Source organism: Chelon labrosus, assembly GCF_963514085.1.
Source record: "Chelon labrosus genome assembly, chromosome: 3".
NCBI classification, from domain to species: Eukaryota; Metazoa; Chordata; class Actinopteri; order Mugiliformes; family Mugilidae; genus Chelon; species Chelon labrosus.
The window spans coordinates 1,391,566-1,413,752 of record NC_140339.1 but is presented as its reverse complement, the minus strand read 5'-3'; the positions used below and the strand labels follow the sequence as shown (position 1 = coordinate 1,413,752).

General features: G+C 40.7%; 1 protein-coding gene across 1 annotated transcript; it reads right to left on the bottom strand.

The window, feature by feature from the left end:
• Nucleotides 1-19,304: 19,304 nt before the first annotated feature.
• On the bottom strand, nt 19,305-22,178 carry LOC311485862 (CUB and zona pellucida-like domain-containing protein 1). Its single transcript, XM_084541525.1, has 4 exons — nt 21,746-22,178; nt 21,557-21,653; nt 21,255-21,434; nt 19,305-20,895 (listed from the first exon to the last, which is right to left on the bottom strand). The coding sequence occupies exons 1-4, from the start codon at nt 21,868-21,870 to the stop codon at nt 20,878-20,880; spliced, it is 420 nt and encodes a 139-aa protein (XP_084397651.1). The 5' UTR covers nt 21,871-22,178; the 3' UTR covers nt 19,305-20,877.
• Between the last annotated feature and the right edge of the window lie 9 nt (nt 22,179-22,187).

Sequence of the window (22,187 nt, the reverse complement as noted above, 5' to 3'; positions counted from 1 at the left end):
TAACCATGGTGTCCAACATCAGCGGTCACACAGCGCAGCTCTGACTGATAGACTCGGTTGTATCTTGACAAAGACAAGGATGAGAAGAACAATTGTACCAGAAATGTAATAAAAAAAAGTTTTTAAAGTATAGTTCATTACAATCATTACAACTCACCCGTCTGTTGCTTCAGACACAAAACAAATTGGAAAGTGATCGTTCAGCTCCTGGTCAGTTGGCGTCCATTTTATTGTATATACATCTGTGGAGACTTTCTCCTTTGAAATGCCCCTTGGTCCTGTCATAATCAGGTCATAAATCCTACAAGAGAAGCAATGTTTGCAATACTGACAATTAATGTTGTTATTGCAAAAATAAGGCCCAAAAGGAGGACAATGTGTGTACAGTATATTAACACAATAAAGACAATCATTTTAGTCTAAAACCTCCTTACGTGGTGAACTGTGCTGTGGATCTGACTCTAATTTCGAGGGTCTGGTTGACAAATGCTGGAAGATTTACTCCATGCGCCGGAGTTGGTGACAAGAAAATGGGAAAGTAATCACCATCGAGACATGAAGGGGCATTGTGTGAGTCCACTGGAAGTCAGACGAGAAGAGAAAAAGATACCTGAGAAACTGATAAAGCATTAATATTTAAATAAGAATTAGAATAAAAATTGTTGACATACCATTAACAGTAATTGCAGAGGAATCTTGCTGAGTGGAGCAATTGTTGCTCGTAATGCTGTGGATGTTGTTGGAACAGTTGTGGTGGTTGTCGTTGGAACAGTCGTGGTTGTTAGAACAGTCGTGGTTGTTGGAGCAGTTGTTTGTGGTTGTTGTTGGAACAGTCGTGGTTGTTGTTGTTGGAACAGTCGTGGTTGTCGTTGGAACAGTCGTGGTGGTTGTTGTTGGAACAGTCGTGGTTGTTGTTGGAACAGTCGTGGTTGTTGTTGTTGGAACAGTCGTGGTTGTTGTTGGAACAGTCCGTGGTTGTTGTTGTTGGAACAGTCGTGGTTGTTGTTGTTGGACAGTGGTTGTTGTTGTTGGAACAGTCGTGGTGGTTGTTGGAACAGTCGTGGTGGTTGTTGTTGGAACAGTCATGGTGGTTGTTGGAACAGTCATGGTGGTTGTTGGAACAGTCGTGGTGGTTGTTGTTGGAACAGTCGTGGTTGTTGTTGTTGGAGAAATTGTGGTGGTTGTTGTTGGAACAGTTGTGGTGGTTGTTGTTGGAACAGTTGTGGTTGCTGTTGGTTCACTTGTGATGGTAAATGCAACTTGACGTTTATGCTTCCTCCTGAAAGAGGTTGCTTGAATGTGTAGGATCCATCAGAGTAAGACAGAGTGATCGGTCTGTTGGGGAAGTCCTCCACCACAAGCTCAATGGGATGGTATCCAGTTTGACTGCTGTAGGTGTATGTAAGGGAGCAGGAAGTCTGACAAGAAACAATGTACTGGACATTACAAGACTGCAGTCGTTCATGATCTGGACATTATTACTTTTAAATGAACGTTTTACATCTTTTACCTTTTACCCTTACCACTAATATTCTATTCAGACTAGATAGTCTGAAGAAAAATAACTCAAATAACCATCTGAATCAGAATGAATTTTCAATAACATTACATAATCTGGTCAATGGTATTTAAACACATCATTTAGAATTCAGGTAAATAGTTAAATTGTTGTTTCTGATTTATTCTGGGTTGCAGAAATATCGTCCATGTTAATGTAGACAGTGAAAAGCAAGTGCAGTTAAGTTATGCACGATCTTACACCACGTTCACCCGTGTTACATCACATGCTAATTGAACCGGGATGCGACAGATTAACTTCATACCTCTACAGACTGGTTGTTTGTTGAGTAACAGATCTGTTACTTGGGATCTGTTGGATTACCTGGGTTTATGAGTAGGTTATAACACAAACACTACTTTGATATGATTTAACCACTTACAAAATGACATGGAGCAGGATTGAGACCATTTACTATCGTTTTCTTCACTGTATTATTTAAATGTTGAAAATACATTTCCTTCATGGATTCTTACCTGGTCTATAGAGAAACCGCTGGTGAGGCCACACAGACCACACTCATATGGGTTTGAGCTGGATGGTGTTCTGCATCTCACATGGTCACCATCAGGGTCAAACGCTGTCAGATTGAATGATCGAGGGCAGTTCCTTGGGACTCTGTAACATGAGAGTCAGCTGAATCAGAAATAATCGGTGTCTTAAACAATAACCCATGAAATACAACTTTAATGTTCCCTACAGCAGAGGAATGTCTTTGGCAATGCAGAATACAACATTAAGATGCGTCAATCACATCAAAGTAGGAACTGCTGCATGCATATTTGATCTAATGAGAAGCAGAACTTTGGAAAAATAAAAAATTAAACTATTTAGAGATACCTGAGGAGGGGCAACATGGTAATGATGGGAGATCTGTTTGATTCACCGGTGTCAGATCGGGTTCCCAGGTCCACATGTGCCATCATTCTCCAGAGAGACCTAGAGCCTCTGATGTTTGATATCCAGTAACCATCCCCTAAGTAGAAATAGAAATAAGTAGGGTATCTGTTTGGAGAAAAAATAAGCAGATTTATTTTCAGTTGTCTATTAAATAAGTAATGTTATTTTTTTTTTAAATTTTGGTGGATTTTGCTTCTTCACCTGATCTCGAAGGGGAGGTTGCTAGGGAGTTTACTTGTTGTCGTCACCTCACTCTGGCACCAGGTCAAACCATAGGAGTTCTTGGCAACGATCTCATTGGTGGTCTGGATCTGGGTCCCACAGTTACCACTTAGGCAAGTGTAGGCATTTTGTCTGCAGTAGGATGAAGTTTGCTTTGTACGAAGTTCCAGCTGCAAAGAATCAAAAGATAAACTCTGAAGAAAATGACAGGAGATGATTCTTTTATATTTATCAGCATGTAGCAGTGATCAGATGTCACCATTAGGTAGAAGCGGAACATTTAGCATGGCTGTAGGACTAAAATTAATCATCAAATTAAAAATAAAATGATTAATTTATTAAAATAAAACAGGATGTAGGAGAGGGTTTAATTTACCTCATACGTTCCGTCTGAATTTCGTCCTTTCGGTGTGAAGTACAGAGATCCACCAAAGAACCTGTAGATGTTGGACCTAGCAGATGCAGCTGTGACCATGAGCAGCAGATGCAGCAGCAGCGTGAGAGAAGCCATCCTGACGAGTGCTCCATCCTCAGCATGAGCGGTGCAGCTTAAATAATCTGCTACAAGGAAACAAAAACATCACCTATCTCAATTACTGGAACAATAATCTCTTAAAGAAAAACAAGTTTTACCAGCTTGTAGTATTAAAGACCACAGTGGACACTCCTCGTCAGGCTCCATCTAATCATGTGTATGTGAAAATGTTGGCACCAAACAGAAAACATGAGCACACAGCTCCTGTCCTCTAATTGCTTATCTAATGTCTTTTCTGTTACTACTGCAGTTACTACTTCATTCTCCATCTTCTTCTGAGTGTCTCTGGCCCTGGACTTAATTTTATTATTATTATTATTTTTTTGATCAAATTTTTATTTTAATTTCATTCAATGATTGATGTACAGCCACTGAACATCACCCCCCCCCCCCCCCCCCCCCCCAACATAGGATGAAAAAGAATCACCTGTAACAAAAAGTAAATAAATAAAACAACAAAAAAACACTTGCGCATTTCTGTCCTGTAGAGCTCCATACAAAGACAAGAATAAGAAGAGCTTGAATGAGTATCACTGCTAGCCATCCTAAAGTGCAGCAGTGGGAAGTGGTCAAAAGGAAAAGGTGATAAAAAATGAGTAAACTAAAGCTGACTTTGCAACTTATCTCAGAAGTGGATCTTGTGCCAAGAACATACACGTGAGGCTGAATTACTTTGACCTTATTTTTCTTTAAGCTGAGCCTTGTTACGGGAAACATTCAGTGTTGTTCCTCCTTCTTTGCCTAGTTATGTGAGTTATGTGCCTGGATAAACAAAACAGTGACCTGACGCCTACTCCAGCTTGCATTCATGTGCCAATGCTTGACAAAATGTGAGTATGAGCAGTTCACACTTATTGAGGGTACAACAAACACAGGTGTTCAAGGTTTATCTCCTTCCATCCAGTTTTCTTTCATTTGACACAAATTACCTCTTAAAAATGACTATTGTGACAATAAAAGTGTTTTTAATCTAGTTGTCAGATTTGAAATCCATCTTGGTCATTTGCCACTATTGAATAAATACAAAGTTGAAACAACTTCTTCTTCTCTTATATTTCCAACAGATTTGATTCTCCCAGAACCTCAAGTTCTATTGTGATTAGTTGTTTTTGGGGCATGTAAACACATTCTCTTCTATCTGATGATGTAATATTCAGAGATATCTGCCATGACAATTTAATGGACAGAATCAAAGCTGAATAATTTTATAGAGCAAATGTTTCAATTTGACTTATAAAGAAATCCTACACATTACGCTTAACATTTATGGCATAAAAATCACTTTTTGGTGGACTCATGCAACCAAACCAATAACACAACAGAGTTCATTTGACACACATCTTAAGTAATAGATGAGATGATAAGTTACTCTACATGAATTAGCGTTGCTGTTTTGTCATGTCTCCCTGGAAACAGACACCAATTATGATCACAAAGTCATAACTACACTTGTACTAGAATGACACCCACTATGCTGTCTCCTAGACCGATGGTAACACACTAACACTCTTCTAGAGTTTGCAAAATGCTCAGTTACTGTGGGGTTGGGAAACATGCAGAGAATGTTAAAAAAGCTAATATCAGCAAATTACCACTGTCTGCAGTGACAAGTACAACAAAAACAAAAAAAGGCTTTTGACACACGGTAGAGACCACGTGTCAAAAGTGGGTATTCAAGCATGGACATGGATACAGATGCAAATGAAAAATGTCCATATGACATCAGCACCGTTACAAGAACATGATGGGATAGTCCCACCACGGTCAGCAGTCTAGATGCCAAAGTAAATGTATGTTCAAGAATCAAGATGGATCAAGAATCAAGAGCCTTTATTGTGACTGTGAGAACATAACAAAATTTTGCAGAGACTCACGGCTTAAGAGGCACACATATAAATAAAAATAAAAAATAAAATAAAATATAAAACACCCTTAAAAAAGAAGAAATTTAGTGCAGCTATGTGCATGTTCCCTAACTACTTGAAATCGACACGCCTTGGTTTTCCAAGAGGTGTTCTAATTTAGTTGGAGAAAATATTATATTAACAGACCAGTCCACTCTGCTTCATGATATCCACAGACTAGTGAAAGACACTACAGTGGGGCAAAAAGCAGGTGACTTTTGGAGCTATTTTGTCACAGCAGAGGGCAAATCACTGTTACCAGAACTCATAGCTGCCATGCAAAACATTCTAGAGCCTTTCACAAAAACTAAATATAAATATAAAAAAACAGGTTACATTTTCTGTTTTAGCTATGACCTCATGCTGCATACAGCAGAAATTGAAACATCACTGTCTGACTCTGTTTATGATGCGTCATTTAAAGGTGACAAGGACTGCATAATCAGGGAAGGCTTTGGTTGACCCAACGACAGTTTCACTATCCAGATTAATGAGAAGACAAAAACATTTACACAAGAAAAATGGCCATATGACATCAGTACTGTTACAAGAACATGATGGGATAGACCCCCCGCAACCAGCTGCATATGTGCTTGGGTAAGTATTTGTTTCCTCACTATGTAAAACGGACACATGGTAAAGACCATGTGTCAAAAGTGGGCGATCTAATAGATATTAGATCAACAATAGGGCACTATATGCATGCACGCACACCCACACACACGTACACACACACACACAATTTGGACCCCCTTGAGACAACATGTGACATACAGTAGATGGTGCTATGGCACAAGACCATTGTATACGATCCTCACTAAACCATATAATGTATATTCTTATTATTCTTGTATGTCCAAACTAGCTGCAGGGCTGGAGAATTAATAATTTAAGCTCCCTGGTGCTCATATGACCTTCTGTGTTAAGTCTGACAATTAAACAAAGCAAACTTTGCATATTCGTTGCACATCGCACATTCCACTTGCATTGCATTGTGCTTTGTCTGTGCTGTGAATACATTTACAAATGTTGAATTAAAATTAAAAGTATAACATTCTGATAACAATGAGCCAATTAACCCTTTAGGCGCCAGAGTCGCAAATTTGCGACACCCCACGGCACTGAACAAAACGGCTGTTTTCTCTGAATAGAGTGTTACATGTTGTTCATACTCCCCACCACTAGTTGGCAGACATCCTGTACTAAGACCTTAGTTTAGAAAAACGTCATGCTTCAATACAAAAATTTCGAAGAAGTCCCATTCAAACTGGTCGGTGAGAGAGAGGAGACGGTACGCCACGAAGCTACTTTGCTGAAGCGGTGTTGCTGGATTTAGGAGTTACTGAGACAAAATAAAAATCAATGGCGAGCAAAAAATTAACACGTAGGGATGTGCTTGAGCTCCTATTCGCTGATTCTGATTCTGAAGGGGAAAATCTAACTTTGGGAGATGACGATCGGCCGAATAGTGAGCTTGCTAGTCGTGGTGCGTCTTCGCAGAGCAATGGCGCTGCTGCGCAGAGCGAGGAGGCCGCACAAGCACCAACACACGACCCTTTGCCCAACATAGGTGGGAGTGGAAATGATCTACGAACTCGTAGTATCAGTAGGGGAGCGAGTGGATGTGGTAGAAGTAGTGGGGCTGGTGAGAACAGCGCTGGGACCAGCATTAGTGTTCACTCATTCTACCGCGGTCACGTAGCCGCCATCCGCGGCAGCGGTGTAGCTACGCGACGCAGCAGTGTTCACGAAGCACAAAACACACACTCTTCTCCCAACACTAGTGGGGATAGCAGGGGGAGACGTGGGCGAAGTGTTCATAGAAGGTCTGATGGGTGTCGTAGGGGCAGCATGGGTGGTCTGAATAGGGCTGAAAGTAGTAATGATGAGTCTTTCAACCCTTCGCGAAATGGAAGAGGGGGGGCGAGGGGCACACGAGGTCGCTGTGTCCGTAGGAGAGGTGGACATGGTAGAGGCAACAGGGGGAGGCAGAACAGGGCTGGAAATGATGATGGTAATGGTGGCTGGGCTTTCTTGAGAGATGAGGAAGTATATCAGGAATGGATAAAGCCCTTTGATGAGCAAATTGGATATCTTGGTGACAGAGACCTTAGCAATGATCGAAGGTCTATAGATTTTTTGTCCCTCTTTCTGACTGACGATTTCTGGAATCTCATAACAGTGGAGACAAATAGGTATGCTCATCAGTATTTAGCCTCACATGAACTAATGCCAAGTTCACGGTTTCATGAATGGTATGATGTAACTGTCCCTGAAATGAAAGCGTTCCTGTCACTCCATTTGAGCATGGGCCTGGTACATAAATCAGAGATTGAGAATTACTGGGCAGAATTTTGGCCAACATCTACACCGGGATTTGGGAAAGTGATGTCTAGGAACAGACTTGAAATCATCTTGTACGTTGAGAGGGGCCAGCCAGGTCATGATAGACTGTTCAAGGTGCGCCCAATAATGGACATGATCATTCCACGCTTCTCAGCTGTCTTTGGCCCACGCAAAGAACTGTCACTGGATGAAATGACAATAGCTTTCAAGGGAAAGTCCACATTGAAAATGTACAATCCGAACAAACCAGACAAATATGGTTATAAGGCTTTTGTTTTGAGTGAGGCCAAGTCAGGATACGTTCTGCAGTGGTCTTCGTACACTGGACAGCATGGTGATGAGGTCACTGATTTAGGTGCCACCCATGTTCTAGTTCGGCAGCTGATGGCCCAGTACATAGGGAAAGGGCATGAGTTGTATATGGATAGCTACTATACGTCACCAGCTGTAGCAAATGAGTTGGCAAATGATGAAACTGGTGTGTGTGGGACAGTCAGTAGCCAAAGGCGAGGAATGCCAAAGGCCCTGCGAAAGACCGAGTTGCCCTTGGCCAGAGGTGATGACCCAGTGTTCATGAGGCATGGCAAAATGTTGGCGTGTGCGTGGCATGACGTAAAACGTTTCCATTTGTTGTCTACTCTTCATGGGAACTCGTGTGTCCGGAAACGGATCAGGTCCAAACATACAGACAGTGGGTTTAGGGACATAAACAGACCTGTGTGTGTGGATAGGTATAATTCATTCATGGGGGGAGTAGACACTGCTGATCAGAGGATGAAAACCTACCTCTTCCCACATCGGTCAAAGAAATGGTATAATCGAATAGTGAATGCCATTCTAAGCATAAGCATGGTCAATGCCCACATCATTTACTGCAGCATGACTGCCGGTCCGCACAAGAAACTGAAGGCCTTTGTGCAGGACGTTATCACTTCCTTGCTTGAGGGCTTCTCCAAGAGAGAAAACAAAATACGGGGAAGGCGTTCAGCAGAGGGGGGAGAAATGCCACAGAGGCTTACAGAACGCCACTGGCTGCATGATGCTGGCGATCGTCCGGACTGTATAGTTTGCTCCGATCGTACCCGTCATAAAGGTCGTCATCAGACGCAATACAGGTGCAATCAGTGTGGGGTAGGCCTGTGTGCTGTGCCATGTAATGAGAGGTTCCACACTCTGAAAAACTACAAACAGTGTCATCTGGATAGATAGGCGTACATTAGGCCTCTGTAGGCAAATTACCCCCAAAAAAATCATAAAAAACGCCTACTGTTTACATGAGTTTTATTGGTGTAGTAATAGTTCTAGTTTACCGGGGGGTAATATTGTTCTTACTGTTCTTGTTCTTACTGTTCTTGTTCTTATTTACACTCATACACAAATACTACAAACTTTTATCTGGATAGATGGGCACAGATAAGGCCTCTGCATCTAAAAGACGCTGTCTAATAATAATAATAATAATAATAATAATAATAATAATAAAGAAGAGGAGAAAACAAGAAAAAGAGAAGGAAAAAAGAAAAGAAAAAGAAAAAGTGCCCTGTGGTGGTGGGTAAAAAAAAAAACAAAAAAAAACAAAAAACAAAAAACAAAACGCATACTGTTTACATGAGTTTTCTGGTGTAGTAATAGTTCTAGTTTATGACTGTTGGCTTACAATTTACTTTTTCCCTGTTCACTTGATGTGTGGACAACATAACAAATGGATGGAGGGGATGAATCTGATGAAATAAGTTCACCTCTCTTGCAAAATATCAGGTATTTCATGGAAATTACATAATCCAATATGGCCGCCACCATATGACGTCATAATATGCAAATTAGATGGGAAAATTTACTCCCTACATAAACATTAGGTCATTCTCAATATTTGTCTCATTTACACTTTGTCTCTATCTCAAACCACTTTCAAGCCAGAGCCTTCTGAAATTTAGATGTCAAAATCTAGTATTTTTAAAAATAAAACCCGGCGCCTAAAGGGTTAATAATCAGCTGGCATATGGTATCTGGTATTTGAAACACAAACTGCTGCCATTTTGAGAAACAGAACATTTTATGTCACACGATTTATATTTATGAGTTTTAAGAGTGTTTGAGTATATGAGTGTATATTGCACATCATACAGTATACAAACATTATCAGTGAGAGGACAGAAATTTGGATCTTACTTTATTAGCTTAGCGCAATAATGATGTTATGAGTTAATACAATATCTTCCCCAACACATAACATAACATTTCAAACCACCAACAAGATACAAAACAGACAAAGCCTCTTTCTCATCAAAAAGAATTCGAGGGAATTAAAGAAGCTTGTTGGTCTTCAGTCGTCCTCAGAGGTGGGCAGGGCCTGGTATTTAGCTTTGGACCTCCTTGCTCGGTAGATCACCACTGCACATACCAGGAGGGAGCCGATGATGAAGATGATGTTCATACCCAAATTCATGCTCAGGCCAGATACTGAAAGAGGAAGAAAAAGAAAATTGTCCCAAAACTACATTTGGAAAGTACTCTAATTATTTCAGTTTTATATTTCTTTCTTTTTATTTATTTATTGTTGTTAGTAAAGGGAACTTGCAAAGTAAGAATTTCATTCTGTGGTCTAAAGTACTGTCTTTACTGTGCATATGACAACAAACATCTTATTTACTGATGGATTAATGTAGTACTCACTTCATTTGTAGCAGGTGAAGTGAAGGTGAAGCTAATTTAAATTACTCTATACACTGATTTAGTAATCTGTAATAGATATTATGTGTTTGTTTAAATAATCTGTGTCTGTAGAGAAGATCCAGGCTGCAGTTTGTTGTGCAACTGAACTGTGCTGCTTTTAACTGACAGTCGTTTTTTTACATGAAGGAGGAAGAATTGATTGAAGGACTCACATTGGCTGTCAGAAGTCTTGACCAGGTGCAAAGGTCCCTGGGAAATGGAGTGTCTGCCAGTCTCAGCTGCAGCTTCTCTTTTGCTGCGATGCATCCCTGAGTTGGATCTGATGCATCCCTTAGAGCACCGGGTTCCAGAGTTGCCACTCTCACACAGGATGACGGAGCATGTGATGTAGACCTGCACATGAACTCATAAATAACCATTTCCTTATTCTGCACAGTGTATGAATATTACTCATGAATTATTAAAGTCTTACAGTTTTTTTCAGTCGCTAACAAGCGTTTGTCCAATCAGTGGTCACATTTTCAAAACTCTAAACACAATTAGCACAGCATCGGACTTTTGTGGCCATACCATTCACACTTTACATGTCGTTTTCACACAATATGCAGTCAATGAACACATTTTCACAATGCTTACATTTTCTTAACAGACCAGCTGTACCTGTCAACGAAATTATGGATTGTTTTTGTATTATTTACAAATGTTAACACACAACATCCAACAATAGCAACAACAATATTCCAAACCTTAGATACAGTATAAAAACCTCTTCTTCTGCAATGATATCAGTTCAAAAACAACATATCTCAGCTGATAATACAGTTTTTTTCAATTGCTAACAACATGGTTTGAAGTCCACTGTTGAAGAAAAAAAACAATCCAAGTCTAGTTCCAAGTTTGCTGAAGTGGTGCAAGTTTATTGGAATTCCAGGTCATGGTGAGCCTACGTACACAGAGTGGGTCTGAGACCGGAGACTGACCCTGAATGTAGGGCCAGAGCACAGACATACCCTGTCCCCATATGTGGTTGCATATTGGTCAGTCAAGGGCAACTTTACACCGGAGGGTAAACTCAGTAGAGGGGTAGAGGTGGCTCCCAGACGTGGTCAGAACAAAAGGACAAAAGGACAAAAGGACAAAGGAGTGACACTCAGGTAGTATGATCAGGAAACTCTGATCATCAGGGGAGCAGAGGCAGGAGAGATCAACATATGGCTGGAATTGCCCCAGACGTGTCAATTTCAATGTCCATTCAAAGTTTACTTCTTCACCACCCAAGACTGGTACGTCTCTTCCTTCCACCCTATTCACCGTTCCTCAACCCCATAGAGGAGTTGTTTTCCGCATGGAGGTGGAAGGTTTATGACCGTCAGCCACATGACCAGATGTCCCTCCTTGAAGCCATGGATGCTGGCTACAGGGACATCACAGTTGATGATTGCCAAGGGTGGATCCGACAAACCAAGCGGTTTTATCCCAGGTGCATCACCTTGGATAATATCAGATGCGATGTTGATGAAAACATATGGCCTAACCGTGAAGATCGCAAAGATTAGATTTTTCCTGTTGTATTTTTTGTTCAGAATGCTCTTGTGTGTTTCATGGATATTTTGTTGCTGTACTGTAAGCAATACTGTAAAACTTTTTCTGTTCTATCATACTGTAAACAGTATTTCTACTGTGCCTCCTGTAGTAAACAGTAAAGGAAAAAAATGATTTGCTTTTTACTGGAATGCTTTTGAATGTGAACATTACATGTGGACATACAGTTCCCAACCAAGAAATTTAGTGTAAAAAACAGCGGATTGCATGTTTTGCATGCAAATACCTGTAAAACTGAAGCATAAAAGTCTATGCAGTTTTTGTAATGTCAACAATAGCCAGTATTTTGAAACCTGGTGTACTTTGATTCACTGCATGTACCTTGTGAAGTGAAAACAAGTGTTATTCTTTGACAGAATAATTTCATTTTGAGTCATATTTCCAGTGTTTTAGTATAAAGTTGGTGTGTGCAGAGAAAGATGTGTTCTATTTTGAAATGAAGAGTTAGTATATATTTAACAAAATGTCTTTTTGACAAGAAAATTATCCATTTGGCCAATTGTGTTTTGTAGGCATGAATTTGTGTTAAGAGTTTAGAAAAAATATCTTTAGTATGGGTAAGCGCTAGGGGTGTGCATCTCTCCAATATAAGACGATTCGATACGTATCTAGATACATGGGGTACGAAACGATTCAGGAAGGATACATTTTAAAAACAACCGATTCGATTCGGTAGGATTTGATCCGATCCGATCCGATCCGATTCGGTACGATTTGGTACGATTCAGTGCAATATGATGTAATCCGATGAGTCTGTGCAAATTCTCATTTGTCCAGGTCAAAGGCATCTCTAGGCAATTGAATCAGGTCAACTGGACTTGGTTTTTGTCTGTGAAGACGTTTCGCTCCTTATCCAAGTGGCTTCATCAGTTCGAGAGACTAGCAGGCAAGTCTGACTAGCCCGCAGACACAGACAAAAACCAAGTCCAGTTGACCTGATTCAATTGCCTAGAGAGTAATCCGATATAGTTCCTTGTTTAAAGTAGACATTTTACATTATGAATGTTCCTAAATCAATCCTAAAAATGTGATATTGTTTACCTTTAATAGAGTCTCGCGAGATTTTTGCGGGAAAGAGAGAGAGAAAGAGAATAAGCAAGCGGGGCTTCCAGCTGTATTGCTGATATACCGTAAATTCCGGACTATAAGCCGCTACTTTTGTCACTTGCTTTGGACCCTGCGGTTTATTATGGATTTTTACAGCTAACGGTCACCAGGGGCGCACTATCATGGAAGCGCAGGAGCGAGACAGACAGTTTGCGCCAGGTAACGAGAGCAAAACAAACCAAGTGAGTCCAAATGCAGTAGGAGAGCTGCTTTTAAAGGTTAGATTATGCTTCCGTGTAGTGATCACGCAATGGTCACGCAATGGCCACGCAGTTGCTCGGACGCAGTCGTGAGACCGTGATGGTTCTGCGTGGGGTTTACGTGTCGAAATGCATGCCACACCGGTAGAGGGCGCTATGGTTTTTTGTGACCGACCGACCGAGACTCTTGTGACTATCTCGCCTCGTTATTTACCTTCCGGCTTTTGCCGTAGTCACAGTGAACGATGGACACCGAGACAGAGAGACTGGCGTTGGAGCTCCAAATTATTCAAGCAGAGGAAGAAATACTTCTATTGCAAATTAGGGCACGACAAAGGAGGCAATTATGTTTATGAGTGGAAACCGGAAAAGCGGTCTCCAGCGGATGTAGTTAGCGGACCAATCACAGCCAATGCCGCTGCGTTGCTGCTGCGTTGCTGCTGCGTTGCTGCTGCGTTGCTGCTGCGTTGCTGTTGCGTCGCCTCGACGCGCGTCGAGGATTTTTGGGAGGTGCGCGTCTGGCCCTTGCATAGGACGCATGGGGGTCCGCAAGGACGCAATAGGTCCGTAATAGGTCCGTACGCACGGACGCGCTGTGTCAACACGGAAGCATAATTTCGGCTTAAGTTAAAGGCGATCGATCTGGCTGACTTTTCTGGTATAGTAGGCTGGTTATTTTGATACAGTAAACGGCCGTGTTACTGCACCTTTACTGCTGTGTTGGCTGTTTTCGAAAAAGATGCTGGTTATTTTGTTGAGCAGTCGGGTTACTGCACTTTTGCTGCCAAAACGAATTAAATTTAGCCATTTAACGTTATTGCCTCATCAAGCTTTGTAAGCTTTGTTTTTTGTTATACTGCCCACTGCGCAAAGACACGTTCAAATAACGTCTTTTCAACGTCGTTTTTGAACGTCGAAGTTTGGTCCTCTGAAGGTGCAGACTGTTACAGCAGACGACGTGTTTTCCCGACGTCGAGTGAACGTCCGTTACTGACGTCCACAGGACCTCTGTATAGGAGCCAGTTGTAGTCCGAATGTGGTCTTCTAGACGTCGTTTCTACGTTAAACTTAAACTCATTTTAGACTACAGTCTGATCTACAATAAATCACAATCCAATCCCGACAGTTTTTTCCCAAATCTTTATTGCAAACGTCAGTCTTAGGCAGTACAATTTGTGAAAAAGTGGTAAAATACAATAAATAAAATTACCTTCGGTCTGTGAATAAAAATGTAACAATAGCCTACAAAGCCCTTATGAAGTCCTCAGTTGCCCGATTATGAAACAGGATGACTCCATCTGCACAAGTAGAAAAAGACAAATGATTAGCGATCGAAACGGCATTTAACACCGCCAGCTTTTTTAAAATGGGTCTGTATTGCCGGAAAACAACAACAACAAGAACAGTTATCCCAACAATGGCGGCCAGCCAAAGTCTCACACAGGAATAACTACTATCGCTCTGATAATGATAGCGGCCGAACAACTGTTGTTTGCAGTGTTCCCTGCAAACATTTCGACGTCTAATAAACGCTTTAATGTGTACAATTGTTCACGTTAAAGTGTCTGTAAACGTTAGCACGGTGGTTGTGTTCAAAAGCTAACGAGCTGATGGGAAAAGATGCAATGCTAACTGTAGCAACAACTGTTTAGATGAATACGACAAAGCTAAAACTGCAAACACTATGAATGAACATAAAGTTAACTAGGCAGTATGGGTTGACCGAACTTACCTGCAATTTAGTGAACGATGATTTAGAACAGCTGTAGTAGAGGTCGTAGCCTACGGTGCAGACTCGGCCATTGCTTCCACAGAAGAGGAACACCTGGGCCAATCAGAGTGGCTCTTACGGTGTATGTGATGACACAATGTCTCAGCCAGTTACAGTCGCGAATTCGCACACATTTCCCCCGATATGACTGTGGCGCAGAACTCAGTTAAATGTAGCCAGACCGGAATGGTTGCACAAACTACGGTCCAGAGACCCTTAAACAAACCAGTAGGAAAAATACGAAAATGTAAAATAACAAAATATTATGTATACAATAAATAATAATAATAATAATAATAATAAATATTTTTAATCGCAAATCAACAATGAATATGAATATAAATTATTAATCATTCATATTGATTAATCATGTTGATAACAACAAGTTTGATATTTATCTTAAATAAAAAAAAAATACATTCGTCAATTTCCTGCACCTGTCTTAGACGTCCATATGACCTCAGAAAAGTTATCTAGTCTGACGATCAAATGTTGAACGGCATATTGACGTCTAAATGGGGTCATGGTTAGACGTCGAAATAGCGGACCCAGTTTGCACATCGTGTAGACGTTCAGAATTGGTCATGGACCGACGGACGCAATAGACCTGATCTGCACGTCAATCAGACGTCTAATGTTTAGTGGGTGTACTACTACGGTACTGCAGGAAGTACGCTAGGAGCGCACCGTTGTATTATTTGTGCACTGCACGAATGCTGTTTGTAATGTCAAAGATGTGAAAGTTTGATCGATTGATTGATTGAAAGATTTATTGTGTTTGTCAAATGTAAATAAATGGGACGCTTTGCGTTTCCAAACAGTCATTTCTGTCCCGACGATCCCCTCCGTGGTAGAAGAAACCCTTACGGTAATTAAACATTAAAACACCAGCGGCTTGGGTGCGGCTTATAGTCGGGTGCGGCTCATGGAACAATCTGTAGTTTCCCCAAAATTTAGCTGGTGCGGCTTATATTCAGGTGCGCCTTATACGTAGTCTGGAAATTACGGTAATAACCCGATTCATAACTTTGTAATCGGGCCATCGACCGGTTCGTGGTACATTTAGATCGGTCCAGGGGCTTGTGTATCGATGCACTCACATCTTTTAAATCAAAACCGATTTCCGATTCATATCGGTAATTTGTTACACCCCTAGTAAGCGCTTGTTAGCGATTGAAAAAAACTGTAAATAGAGTTAAGGAATTTAGTTCAGGATTTTGCGATTTGATGAACACCGCTTGGAGTAAAATGAAGTTTGTTTGCTTATTTTGGAAATCTAGAAAACTTTAAGGTAAGGATAAAGATAAATTGTTCAGCATTCAGTCAAATAGACAATTACTCTGTTGGCTGCTGCATTCAACTGATATTCAACCAACAGAATACAGTTTTTTACAACCGCTATGACCCGTTTGTCAGAACCTTAAACACTTTTTCAAAACTGTTAACGCACATCACACCTGAAACACAAAACTCCCCAAACAGCTAATTTCATGCTCAAAATCACGCAGTGTAACTAAACACAGACACACACTTCCAAAATACAATAATACACTAACACAGTTCACCAAATCTACCAAAGCACTGACATACGTTGTCTTCCAACAGAAACATTTAGTCAGTCACAGCACAGTGTCATAAAAAACACTGACAACTGATGGAATAACACAAACTGAATCACTTTGCATGTGTCAAATCTACTTTTTTACTTTTTATTTTACAATCAACAGATTATTGTATTGATCATACATGTAAATTAATGTTTGTGATGATGTTCTTCATTTTTCATTTGTTGGGCATGAATTTTGTTCCTTTTTTTGTACAACACTCAGTACAAAAAGTGAACGACCCATGTCCGAGCAGCTTTGCAGAATGTTTATGAAAGAAGAAGACAGTAAATGACAGGATTTGAGGTAAACACTTTACTGTATTGCAAATGAAAATGACTTACAGTAGAGTAAAGAGGAAAAAAAAATCAGCATTTAGCTGTCATTCATTACTGTATTGTCAAATACACAAAAAGAAAAAGGAGCAGAAGAAATCACTGTAAAAGAGGAAGAAAAAAAAGCCAATCTGCTCGGTCGTCAGCATTGGGCCACATATTTTCATCGACATCACACCTGATGTCTTCTCTGGCCAGGCATCTTGGGAAGTATCTTTTTGCATGCCTTATCCAGCCCTGGCAGTCGTCGGCTGTGATCAATGTAATCTTCAATCCATTAGTTTTGAACATGAGGTTTTCTGTTTTTACAAACTGTGTGAAAGCAATTGAAAATTCACCAGTTAACATCTACTGTTTTGGTCTTGATTGAGCTTGTGTGTAAAAGGAGTTAAAACTAATTTTAAACGTGTAAAATGTGTGTATTTTGTGTCAAAAGAATAAGAATTTTGTTAATTGTATAGCCCACACAGGCTGATGTTGTGGTAACTGTGTGAAGAGTTTTGAAAAAGCGTTAAAAGTATTGAACAACGGGTCATAGCGGTTGTAGAAAACTGTAAAAAGTAGACACCTCAATCAGAAAAGACAGAAACATGGATAGACAGTTGTTGAAACTAGTTGTTTGAAAAGATGAACCAAGTTGGAAACATCATTAGTATATGTTGTATTTCCAGCAGAGTCGAGGTTCTACAGCTCTTTGTCAAAAACGTTCTGTTTCAAAGTTTATTTAAATGTTGAAAATACATTTGCTTCATAGATTCTTACCTGGTCTATAGAGAAACCGTTGGTGAGACCACACAGACTACACTCATATGGATTTGAGGTGGATGATGTTCTGCATCTCACATGGTCACCATCAGGGTCAAACGCTGTCAGATTGAATGATCGAGGGCAGTTCCTTGGGACTCTGTAACATGAGAGTCAGCTGAATGAGAAATAATCGGTGTCTTAAACAATAACCTATGGAATACAACTTTTATGTTCCCTACAGCAGAGGAATGTCTTTGGCAATGCAGAATACAACATTAAGATGCGTCAATCACATCAAAGTAGAAAATGCTGCATGTATATTTGATCTAATGATGAGCAGAGCTTTGGAAAAACAAAAAAAAGAAATATTTAGACGTACCTGAGGAAGGGCAGCATGGTAATGATGGGAGATCTGTTTGATTCACAGGTGTCAGATCGGGTTCCCATGTGCACATGTGCCATCATTCTCCAGGAAGACCTAGAGCTTCTGATGTTTGATATCCAGTAACCACAGCCATAGTAGCTACTTCTAGAAGTAGGGTATCTGTTTGGAGAAAAAACATGAATCTCTATTTTCAGTTGTCTGTTAAATGGAAAGTAAAACGTTGTTTTAATGTAAATACAGTTCGTGTTCATTCTGGTGTTTTTTGCTTCTTCACCTGATCTCGAAGGGGAGGTTGCTAGGGAGTTTTCTTTTTGTCGTCACCTCATACTGGCACCAGTTCAAACCACAGGAGTTCCTGGCAACTACTTGATTGGTGGTCTGGATCTGGGTCCCACAGTTACCACTTAGGCAAGTGTAGTAATTCGGTCTGCAGTAGTACGTAGTTTGCTTGTCACGAAGTTCCAGCTGAAAAGAATCACAAGATACATAGAAAGTGACAGGAGATGATTCTTTTATATTTATCAGCAGATATTCAAAGATATTGAAGCACACATAAGACACAAAATATCGTGCAGGTCTCCCTTGTGGTGACTCATCAGAGAATGGACATGGGCCCTCTGAGGGTGTCCTGTGGTGTCCGGTCAACAGAATGTTGTTAGTGGGGGGGGCTCTGTGGATCATCCCACAGATACTTGATCAGTTTGGGATCTAGTGAATTTGGAGGCCAGGTCAACACCTTGTGCTGTTCTTCATGTTTTTTTTTAGTTGTTCCTAAAGTGTTTTTGTGTGTGTGTCTGTATCAGGCTGCATCCTGCTGGGGATGGCTGCTGCCATCAAGGAGTGTCATTGCTATGGGGTGGGGGTGCTGTAATGGTAAATTTAATTTCTTTGTCTCCGCCACTAGAGATGGCCAACCTCCCCCTTCCTAACGTGAGATACTGGGCCCTTTTGTCTTTGTGGATTGTGATGTCTGGACTCGGCATTGCACCTAAATGCAAGATCCTGCAGGATACCCCAAGTGTAAAACACACCAACGGGGATTCGGCGTCGATACCTGCAATAGACAAAAGGGTGTGGCAACACTTCCTGGAGGGACCGACCCCTGCACCAGACAAAGGGATGCAAAGGGGTGTTCCTCTGGTATAAATGTTTAGGTTTCCCCACATTCGGGGTCTTTCTTCACTTTTGACCGCTCGCATGTTGATTGACCTTTTCTTTGCAAAGAAAATAAAACCTTGTCAGCCGGCAGAAGTCTCTATTTCATTCTTCACCAGCAGCAGAGGAAAAAACTTCCACAACAGTGCCTGGTCTGGTCTAGGTGGGTGCTACATGTCTAAGTAACATCCACACCAATGAATGCCAGGTCCAGAAGTTTCCCAGCAGAACATTGAACTGTCACAAGATGGTCAATGTTATTCACTTCTCTTGGCAGTGGTCATAATGTTGTGGCTGATCCGTGTCATTGTTCATACTGACAGTTGTGACTTGCAGAACTTGCATTGTGATCACAAAACATACCACACTGTCATCAGACCATGATGGATGTTTGTCTTGTTCTTTTTTTCTACCATTTAATTGTATGCAATAGAAACAGAAGGGTTTTAAATGGAGTTTGTTGCAGCTCATCAAGCATTTAGTCTTCACAGATATCTGTACATGCCTGTTGGTGTTAATTTTTTGATTTCAGTAAAAGCTGCAAAACTGTGAGATCGAAACCATCTTAATCTCTATGAATGAGAGACAATCAAGATAAATTACAAATGCAGTCAGTATCTGTGGGTGAGCAGGCAGAGTGACATTTCTACTTGTACTGAATAATATCCTCATAACATTCAGTTCTCAGCTTCGACTGAGTGATCTGATTTTGATCTGGTTGTATCTGGTTTTAAAACACAACCTGTTGCCATTTTGTGAAGATTGTTGATCTTGGCGTGCTCGTTGGAGGCCATCGAGTGCAACTGGGATTGAAATTGCTGCAGAGTTTTTGTTGCATTAGATTTGGTAGAGTTGCAGCAGAGAATTGTTTTGTTCCAACGCAAGACTCTGATCAGCCAATGTCTTGTAAAAAGATACGGTCCCCCTGCTATAATTACAAGATATGTGTGTGGACAAAGTATATCCGTGCAGTAAGTGTATATGTTGGTAAATACATTCATGTGGGATTGGGGAACATGGAAGAATGTCTGTACAGAAACTATTGATAAAGATTTTATTGGAAATATTCTCACAGTTCAAAATTAAAAAGTTGACGAATGCAGTGTATATAAGAATTTGCATCCTTCAGACTTTTCTACATTTCTGTATAAAAGTGACTCAAAACATCAGTGGATGTCCTGAATCTAGACAAAGAGAACCCACTCAAACACATGAATCTGAAATATGATACTTGTGTGTTTATTTATTCAGGAAAACGAGACAATATTACAAATCACTGAGGTGCAAAAGTGAATCTCTAGGAATGCTAACACAATTGTATAATATCTCTCTTTCATGTGATTGATTGGGTCATCCTAACCATAACCCTAACCGTTTCAGGACTTCTTATGCAGAAATGTGGAAAATTCTGAAGGACTTAAGAACTTTTAAGCAACACTGTAGATAATAGTTGTATACCGTGTAGATCAGCTCACAGTGACACTAAATAAAATCATTACAGTCACTGATGTATAATCATCTGAGAACAAACTGTATCAGTGGATCATATTTCATTAGCACAATAATGATAGTGATAGCTGACTGTTTGTTACATTCAACAACACACCAAGAAAATCAAAAACAGGTAATTCACCACATTTCATAGTTCAAACCACCAATAACACCAAACAGAGTCACGTAATTCCTGGCGTTTGTCGGAATTAAGTATCGGTCTTTACTCTTCCTCAGAGGTGGGCAGGGCCTGGTATTTAGCTTTGGACCTCCTTGCTCGGTAGATCACCACCACACACACCAGGAGGCAGCCGATGATGAAGACGAGGTTCATGCTCAGATTCATGTGCAAGCCAGATGCTGAAATGGTGGGTAAAAAAACAGAATCTACCTTTAGTTTGTCATCCTGCAATAACCCTAACCCTTATTCTTATTTTACCTACTGACGAGTGGAACCGGTATTTGTAAGATACCAAATAGGTAGTGGAAGACAATGTATAACTTAAATCATAAAAATATCAAAACTACAGTGTACAAATATGGTGGAATACTTTTAGAATGATGCATATTATTTATACACATGTCTTTGACTCATCAGAGAATGGACATGGGCCTTCAAAAAATAGTTGCCCTTGTTTCATTCTGTTTTTTTTTTTTTGGATATATTATGACCTAAGTGAGTGAGAACCATGATTGAAAACACTGATTGTAGGACTCACATTGGCTGTCAGAAGTCTTGACCAGGTGCAAAGGTCCCTGGGAAATGGAGTGGCTTCTAGTCTCAGCACAGCTTCTCTTTTGTGGCGGTCCATTCCTGAGTTGGATCTAATGCATCCCTTAGAGCACCGGGTTCCAGAGTTGCCTCTCTCACACAGGATGACGGAGCATGTGATGTAGACCTGCACAAGTAGGGAAAGTCGTGAAGAGTGGTTTGGGTAATCTACAGGATGAATGATGATTATCACATGAATTATTCAATTCTACAAAAGTAGAGGATTAAAAGTAACAGTAAAAGGTTTACCTCCTCATGAGCGCCGATGAACTCAAAAGCCTCCATTCCAAATCTGAACTGAGACTTGGAGCTGGGGTAGATTTGCACAGTTTTGTCCTTCACACACCTGTGACAGAGCAGTTAAATGGTTTAGAAATACAAAAACTCAACATTTATCATAACTATCAACTACCACACAGAAGTCTTTTCACTGAGTACCCATTTTCGATGATTGTGTAGCTGATGCGGGAGTTGGGGTTGTCGTAGGGAGTTGCCTTGCAGGACTCCACAAACAGCTCTGTGTTGGGGATGTTGGTGGTCGCCTCAATCTGCATGAAGATCATCTGCTTCAGGTACACCTCCACTGGGTAGGTGCTGGCGTCCACTTGTTTCCTAAAGCGCTGGCTCTCAAAGAACTCAAACTGAAAGGTGAAAGCACCAAAGCCCTTCTCTGTGAAGGCGTATGGGTTTTTGTGTCTGAACCCCAGGGTCAGGTTGGTTCGCTTTGGATAGACGCAGGAAAAGGCGATCTCAACATCGTGCTGCCTGGAGATGATTTCATCTGGGTCAGCAGATGTGATCTCATTCTTAAAGATGATGTTGTCGTCGTCCTCCTGAAAGTGTCATGAAGCAGAATGTTGATAAAAACTTTTACTTATGT